Source organism: Danio aesculapii, chromosome 25, assembly GCF_903798145.1.
Source record: "Danio aesculapii chromosome 25, fDanAes4.1, whole genome shotgun sequence".
Taxonomy (NCBI): Eukaryota; Metazoa; Chordata; class Actinopteri; order Cypriniformes; family Danionidae; genus Danio; species Danio aesculapii.
The window spans coordinates 20,882,544-20,890,780 of NC_079459.1; the positions used below are offsets into that span (position 1 = coordinate 20,882,544).

The 8,237-nt window shown below is 32.6% G+C and overlaps 2 protein-coding genes across 3 annotated transcripts in view; both read left to right on the plus strand.

Moving 5' to 3' along the window:
* The window catches only part of cpa2 (carboxypeptidase A2 (pancreatic)), an 11,905-nt gene extending 10,644 nt beyond the window's left edge, over positions 1-1,261 (plus strand). The window contains exon 11 of the mRNA XM_056451844.1: positions 1,041-1,261. Within this exon, the coding sequence (XP_056307819.1) occupies positions 1,041-1,228 (188 nt within the window). The 3' untranslated portion in view covers positions 1,229-1,261. The remainder of the gene's footprint in view (positions 1-1,040) is intronic.
* A 1,213-nt stretch (positions 1,262-2,474) lies between these two features.
* cpa4 (carboxypeptidase A4) lies at positions 2,475-7,760 on the plus strand. Of its 2 annotated transcripts, none has more exons than XM_056451772.1 (11): positions 2,475-2,585; positions 2,659-2,740; positions 2,818-2,952; positions 4,136-4,234; positions 4,320-4,421; positions 4,506-4,607; positions 4,678-4,788; positions 5,725-5,815; positions 6,871-7,070; positions 7,359-7,443; positions 7,521-7,760. In XM_056451772.1, the coding sequence occupies exons 1-11, from the start codon at positions 2,521-2,523 to the stop codon at positions 7,706-7,708; spliced, it is 1,260 nt and encodes a 419-aa protein (XP_056307747.1). In that variant the 5' UTR covers positions 2,475-2,520; the 3' UTR covers positions 7,709-7,760. The 2 variants fall into 2 exon arrangements, with proteins under 2 accessions (XP_056307747.1, XP_056307748.1); XM_056451773.1 differs by having other exon boundaries at positions 2,659-2,728.
* Positions 7,761-8,237: the final 477 nt, after the last annotated feature.

An 8,237-nucleotide genomic window follows, 5' to 3' on the forward strand; every position in this document is an offset into this window, starting at 1 on the left:
TGCTCAGGATATGGCCTGGTCCAGGAGTATGGAGACCTCGGGATAAGGAAAAACAGACTAACATAAGCGTAGATGCCGTTCGAAATATAATGTTTTTTGGGAAGTCTTCCCAGCCCCGGTTGCCTGATTTTAAAAGCATTTGTGTTTTATGTGTATGCTAATAGAAGGTTTATCTCAGAAGTGTAAAATCTTCCCACAATTGTACAGTAGATCATCCACATTATGCAGTTTATTTATATTTCATTACAATCAGTATTTATTCAACGTTTCATTCATCCACATAAATTGTTGTTTTGTTTATTGGGTGTGCTAGAAAAGGTCAGCATGCTTTAATGTTCAGAAAACATAGTGTATTTTAATTGCTGCACATTATTAAGGCAGCTGTATTCCCATTCTGAAGACTTGCTTTCTTTGACTTTGGACATCATTATGGTTTCAAATAATCCTGGTAATTAAACAGTCTAATTTTCAGTTGATATCCATGTTTTTATTCTTTAAAAAAAGAACGTTTGTAACCAGATACATTAAATTATATTACCTATACATTATATACATGACCTATACTTCATGTTTTCTTTGTTTATTTTATTATTTATTTTGGCATACAATCTGTTTGCTTACCAACATTCTCCGGAACTTTAAAAAGTATATATTTTGCAGTGTTGGTAACCCAAAAGCTTTTGATCTCAATTATATTCATACTATAATGGAAGTGATAGTGATTTTGTCACTTACGTTCTTCCAAAAAAGTATGTTTCAATTCCATGGTCATTTTTGTCCACTGTATGAAAGTCAACAGAAACCAAATCTGGTTCCCAACATTCTTTAAAATATCTTCTTTTACATCCCACAGAGAAAAATGCAAGCTTGGAATGACGAGGGCGATTAAATAATGACAAATTATTTATTATTTTTTGGTGGACAGTTCTTATTGTAACTTGTCAAAGCTCATGTTAGACAACTTTAAAAGCTTATGTTAGACAACTTTAAAAAAGTGCTATTACGACTGACTAAAGAATGTTACATACATTTCATTTCAGAGCAAGCTAGTGGAGCAAGTGTGGACTGGGCTTACCAACATGGCATCAAATATTGCTTCGCTTTTGAGCTGCGTGACACTGGTGAATACGGATTCCTCCTGCCCGCCGACCAGATCGTTTCCACCGCAAGGGAAACATGGTTTGCTCTCAGATACATAATGCAATATGTTTCTGATCATCCTTATTGAGATAAAGCTCCAATAAAGTTTCTATAGAGTTTATACTGGACATAAAGCAAATTTCATTTAGTATTTTATTGTTTTGTACAATATTACCTGATTATGTGAGTCTGCAATACTTCAACCATCCTATAATGATGCGGGTTTAGCAGCAGAGATGGAGTTCCACATGTAGCTTTATTTAGTAACTGGCCAGGCAGGTATAGGGTCAAAACAGGAACAAAACATTAAGAGCAAAGGCAATCTAAAAAGAGTAGTCCAAGAAATAGGCAAAGGTTGGGGAATGAATGTGTCTGTGGTGCTTAAATAGTCCAAGTGTCATAGAGGATGATCTGCAGCTGTGTGTGTGAAATCAAAAAGTGATCTAGAACTGGCGTGTGAGTGCCTGGCATGATGGGATTTGTAGTTCGGTAAAGTGGCAGATGTGTAATTCAATCAGCACATCCATTTAAAATCTTTCTTTCTCCCAATAAGGTTTATTTTCTGATAATCTGTTTAGATTTTTTAGAGGTAAAATAAAAAAGAAGATGGTTCACCCAAAACATAAAATTGGATTAAAAAATGGTAAAACTTAACTGTTTAATGGAGCTGTAAAATGAGCCTATTTCCCAAAATGCGGAGTGTGTCTTTAAAATGCGGTGTTTATGAAAATCACTTTAAAAAAATTTGTTCTCTGTACGCCCAAATATGTCAAAGTCTTCTTACAGAGTTCTTATGATACTTTGTTAGACACAATTGTATAAATAAAACAAATCCATCATACTTTCTACAACTTTCTGATCAAAATAATCATTGTAAAGGGACAGTTCACCTTAAAATGACAATTCTGTCATCATTTACTCACCTTTTATTTTGGAGAAAGCCGAAAACCTGTAACCATTGAATTCCATAGTAGGAAAACAAATACTATAAAAGTCAATGGTTACAGGCTTTCGGCTTTCTCCAAAATATCATCTTTTGTGTTCAACTGAAGAAAGAAACTCAAAGTTTTGAAACCACCTGAGGGTGAGCAATTTAGTGAGTAAATAAAATTTCCATTTTTGGGTAAACTATCCCTTTAATGAGTATTTTCGCCAAAATCTTAAACTTCTAAAGTTTTGCAGCTAAATTTAGACCCTCTGAGAAACACACAGCAATGTTCACCTGGAAAAGATTGTGAAAGGCTGGTTGTTTCTGTAAAAGTCACATTAACCTGCATCAGCATTGATATACCTGAGAACTCAACATGTGTTTCTGCTAGTATAAGAGCAGCTCTCAATGAAACATCCAAGCAGTAGAGATCACTACTACAACTGGAGAACATGAGACTTTTTATAGTATTCTTTGCACTTCTGGTGGCTGCTCACTGTGAGCAGCTCTTTAATGGGTAAGTTTACTTTAATGGGTAAGTAACACTGTTACTCAATCAAATGACAAATCTGGCCTTTAATTCCTGACAGAGACCAAGTTCTCAGAATCCATGCAGAATCTGAAGACCATATTGAAGTCTTGAAGGAGCTGGATGAGGAGGTAGATTCAGCGGTATGAAGGATTTATATTTCTGTTTTAAGTTAAGCACCTAAAATCAAATATTTTATACATTATATTTGACCTTACAGCTGGATTTCTGGACTCATGGCTTCTCAACTGAGCGACCTGTTGATGTCCGTGTGCCTCATGCTAGTCTGTACGCTGTTAAAGATTTCCTGAAGGAAAACAACATCCCTTTTACTGTCATGATCAACAATGTGCAGGTGAGCCACACTAAAAACAAACTAAAGTTTTTATAAAACAGCAGAACAAAGTCTATTATGATATATATATATATATATATATATATATATATATATATATATATATATATATAATTATTATCTCAAATAATTTTTACTACTAAATAAAATGAATGTTAAATAATGTTTAATAGAACAAAAATAAACTGAAAATAATATCCATCTGAATAAAAAAAAACATTTATAAACACTAGTGACTACTTTTTTTGAAACAACGCAAAAAGTTATAAAATTAACAAAAATGTTACATTTGTAAAAATTTTAATTAACTGAGGAAATACAAATACTGACTATAGTATCAATAGCTAAAGCTGTAGGCTAATGTTGTTAATAATGATACATTTTGTCCATGATTTGAGATTAAGATAAAAATATATATAATCAATTGGCTTGTTAAGAAAGAAAATTTGAATTTATGTTAATATCACTTGAATTTTCATGGCAAATAATTTAGTGTTTCCTAAAAACAAAACCCTTTTGTAACAAAGCAAACATTGTGAACCAACTAGCAGATCCAATCACAGTTTATTAGAATCAAAGTCGTACAGGCAAGGGTCATAAACAGGAGCAAAACAATATCATAATGGCAATCCAATAAACATAGGTGAGAGGTCAAACCGAGGAACAAGTAACGAATCAAAACCACTGGAAACTCAAACAAAGAACCACTCCTTAAAGAAACAAGCCTCAGCAATGTGTGAATGAAGGTGAGGGTATATATAGTCCTTGTAATCAGTGTAGATGAGCAGCAGCTGTGTTAGCCTGCGAGTGTCCGGATTATTGTCAGCTGCTGTAGGTGTTGATGAGTGCAGGGATTTCTGGGAGTTGTAGTTCATTCAGCAGTAATCTCCAATAGAGAAAACCCCGCTGGGGATTGCAACAAACTACAGAAAGTAATCACCAGCGGAGACAGCACTGGCAATCCCAACGCCTATATATTTTTTCCTATTAAAATTTATAATAATTTCATAGTTTATAAAGTTTTAATATATTAAATTAATATCACTGAAATTCAGTGTATTGTGAGATATTATTTTTATCCCAGAATACAATCTGTTATGTTGCTTTTGGAACTTAATTGTTAATGTGTCCCGATTTTTATTCATAATAAAAAATGTAAATATAAAATATGTCTGCATCTCAGGACCTTTTGGATGAGCAGAAGGCAGAGATGGTCAGCAATGCAGCGACTGAACGCAACACCAAGATCTTCGACTTTGCTGCTTATCATGACCTGGGCACTGTAAATACTTACACTGTGCATGCATTAAATAAGAATGATTTCAGATTTTTTTTAATCCAAACAAACATATGTTTATTCTCATCAGATTTATAGCTTTATGGACACCCTTGTTGCAAGTCACCCAAACCTGATCTCCAAAATAAATATCGGCAACTCCTACGAGAGCCGTCCCATGTATGCCCTGAAGGTACAGAGTCTGACAGAGCATATTATATGATCGCAAACACAGATGTGTATGGGTTTTTTTTTCATGTTGTTGTATTAATTCTAGTTCAGCACGGGTGGTGTGAACCGACCGGCGATCTGGATTGATGCTGGTATTCATGCTAGAGAGTGGGTGACTCAGGCTTCTGCTGTGTGGATCGCCGACAAGGTGGATGAAATGAATGAATAATTCTAAAACTCTTTTTATATTGTGAGTTTATCATGTTTTTTGTCTTTAGATGGCTTCAGACTATGGCATCGATCCCTCCGTGACCTCTCTTCTTGGGCAGATGGATGTCTACTTGATGATTGTGACTAACCCTGATGGATATGCTTTCACTCACACAGATGTAGGTCAACAACAATTATTTTATTTATTTATTTTGTAACAATCACTGCTGTCTTTAGAATTTTCGATATACTAAAAACTGTCAAAAAAACTTGTTACTGTAAATACAAAAGTATTTGAAAGCCAATGTTTTGTTAGCTTTTTTACTTTTTGATTTAAGTATTATTAATTTACTATACGATTTTAGGTTATATTAAGATTTAAATGACCTTTTTATATATAGTCATAAATTGTTAGATTGAATTTTACAGACCTCTTGTATGTTTAGTTTTTAATATTTCCAATTTAAACACATTTAAGTCAGTTGCCAAAGCAACATTTCAGTTTTTTGTTCAAACTTTTTCTATATTTGTGTTGGATTTTATTTTGAAGTAACATATTTCAGTATTAGTGATTTAGTTAACAAACAACCCTACACCAGTACATTTTTGTGTAAAAAGATCCATTTATACAATGATTGAAATATATTATTAATTTACAATATGGCAAAAATAAATGGCTAAATTAAATAATTTACATTTGTATTGCCATTGTATGCAATCTATGTACATTATTTTAGCATTAATGCTAAAAAATCTTCATTTTCTTTCTAATATTATGTATTAATATGTTTATATCTTTCTAAATATGCATGTATATAAACCTGAAGATAAGCATTAAAATAAAATTTGACTACTTTCTGAAATAAATGTAAATAGGTGTAATTTTTTTGTATTGTTCTAGAAATTAACTAATGTAGGGGTCCAAAAATAGCTTTATTTTTGGACCCCTACATTAATTGATTTAAATTTGCAGTTGTTTATGAGATATTACATTTCGTTAGATATTTTTTAGGAGTACTTTGCACAACTTTAAATTAAATTTGTCTTTTATAGCATCTATAAGGTTAAAAGCCTATTTAGAAGAATTACTAATATAATCTATGTCTTAAATTCAGAACCGCATGTGGCGTAAAACTCGTTCTGTAAACCTTGGCTCCTCCTGCCGTGGTGCTGATCCAAACAGGAACTGGGATGCTGGTTTTGGTGGTATGTTGATAGCTGATAGTGTTACTGTAGCGACATTAGTGGTCATTATGTGAACTGCAGCCAGCAACTTAACGTGCCAAAAACATTTTTCATATAAAAGTCAGTCTACTGACTAGCATACACAACCATAGAAATTGTCATTTTGAAATTAATAATTCCAAGCTGTTTACATATGGAGCCAGATCAGCCTCAAAAATAATACAATTACAAAATAAAATTCATACATCCACAACACAATTCACATTTACAATGTTCAATTCATAAGTTCAAAACACGATTCATAAATACACAAAACCAATTTGTAAATTTGAAACATGATTTAAAAATACACACATCCCATTCCTAAATTCAAAACACGATTCATAATATACACAAAACCCATTCGTAAGTTAAAACACAATTCATATACACAAATCCATTTCCTGAATTCAAAACTTGTTTAAAAAAACACAAATCCAATTTCTGAATTCAAAACACAATAAGTACATACAAATTTTTTTTTGTAAATTTAAAACACAGTTAAAAAATACACAAATCCAATTCTTATATTCAAAACACGATTCATAATATACACAAATCCCATTCATAAGTTCAAAACAGTTCATAACAAACACAAATCCCATTCATAAGTTCAAAACAGTTCATAACAAACACAAATCCCATTCGTAAATTCAAAACACGATTCATAATATACACAAATCCCATTCATAAGTTCAAAACAGTTCATAACAAACACAAATCCCATTCGTAAATTCAAAACACGATTCATAATATACACAAATCCAATTTGTAAGGTCAAAACACGATTCAAAAATACACAAATTCAATTCATTTGGAGAAATTATGATTTTTACTTGTGAATTCACAAATTGTGTTTTGTAAATGTGATTTGTGCTGGATGTATGAATTTTATTTTGTAAAAATATTATTTTTGAGACTGACCTGGCTCCATATTTACGCACTTGTAATAAAAAAACAATTGATACATGAAAATTCTCACTATACACCATATCACACTATCACATACTTATATAACTATGCATTTTTTCCCCCAGGCCCTGGAGCCAGCAAGAATCCCTGTTCCGACTCTTACCATGGTCCCTATGCCCACTCCGAGGTGGAAGTGAAAAATGTTGTGGACCTCATTAAGAGTCACGGCAACTTCAAATCCTTCATCTCCATCCATTCTTACTCCCAACTCCTAATGTATCCCTATGGCTACACATGCACAAACATTCCTGACCAGAATGAACTGGTAAGCCAATTTATATCTATATCCATTTAATATTTATATACTCTGATTTTTCATACAACTCCAAATCCGAAAACCTTAGGACATACTGTATAATGTCCCAAAATCAAAATTTGTTTATGTTTACAAAAGTTTTTCACAAATTCAACCAATTAACAAATCAAATATCCTAATTTAATTGCATTTCACAAAACTTTTTCAGAACTGGGGTTGCATATAATCTCAGTTTGAGCTATCATTTCATGATGCTATAAAATAAATGAAATGCCTTTTTGTTTTTGTGTATTATAGCATGCTGTAGGCACAGCTGCCATTAAAGAACTTATGTCCCTCTATAACACCAAATACCAAGTCGGCAGCATCTGCAAGATTATCTGTGAGTAGATTTCATACTCCTTTTGAGAATCATTTGTACACATATCTGATCGTGAATATTGTCCTTTTACATTTCAGACCAAGCAAGTGGTGGAAGCATCGACTGGACTTACAAAATTGGCATCAAATATTCCTTTGCCTTCGAATTGCGTGACACTGGGTTCTATGGTTTCCTACTGCCTGCCAACCAGATTATTCCCACTGCCGAAGAGACCTGGCTTGGACTCAAGAACATTATGGAATATGTTCGTGATCACCCTTATTGAGAGAAATGTGAAAATGTATTGAAGCCTTATTAATAAAGGTTGCAGACCCCCATTGTAGAGGTGGTTATTGTATTTAACAGTTATATTTACATTTAATCGTTTGCCAGATTATTTGATTTTTATGATTTATTCCAAGATGATTTACAAATGAGAACAACAAAAATGTGTGTGTGTGTGTGTGTGTGTGTGTGTGTGTGTGTGTGAGAGAGAGAGAGAGAGAGAGAGCAAATGTTTTATAGGTTAAACCACAAAAGAAGATTTATTATTTATTATTAGTCTATTTATTCCTATGATGACAATTTTGTCATTCTATTGAACTATTTTGCCTCCCTTCTTATAATTAGTCATGGTTTTATTTGTACTAAAAACTATAGCAACTGTGGTTTTGGCACATTTACTACAATACCAATACCATGGTTAAAGTATGATTAGTGTAATGAAACCAAGGTTAATTTGGTTACCATAGTTTAAGTACAAAAACTGTGTTTTATGTGTAGTAAACCATGTAAAATCTATTTTTCATCTATTT

What these genes read in the sequence shown, in the direction of transcription:
- cpa4 (XM_056451772.1), top strand. Translation starts at nt 2,521, where the DNA reads ATGAGACTTTTTATAGTATTCTTTGCACTTCTGGTGGCTGCTCACTGT. An exon ending in TTCCTGACCAGAATGAACTG is followed by an intron (nt 7,071 to 7,358) that starts GTAAGCCAATTT and finishes TGTGTATTATAG; the next exon opens with CATGCTGTAGGCACAGCTGC. An exon ending in CAGCATCTGCAAGATTATCT is followed by an intron (nt 7,444 to 7,520) that starts GTGAGTAGATTT and finishes TTTACATTTCAG; the next exon opens with ACCAAGCAAGTGGTGGAAGC.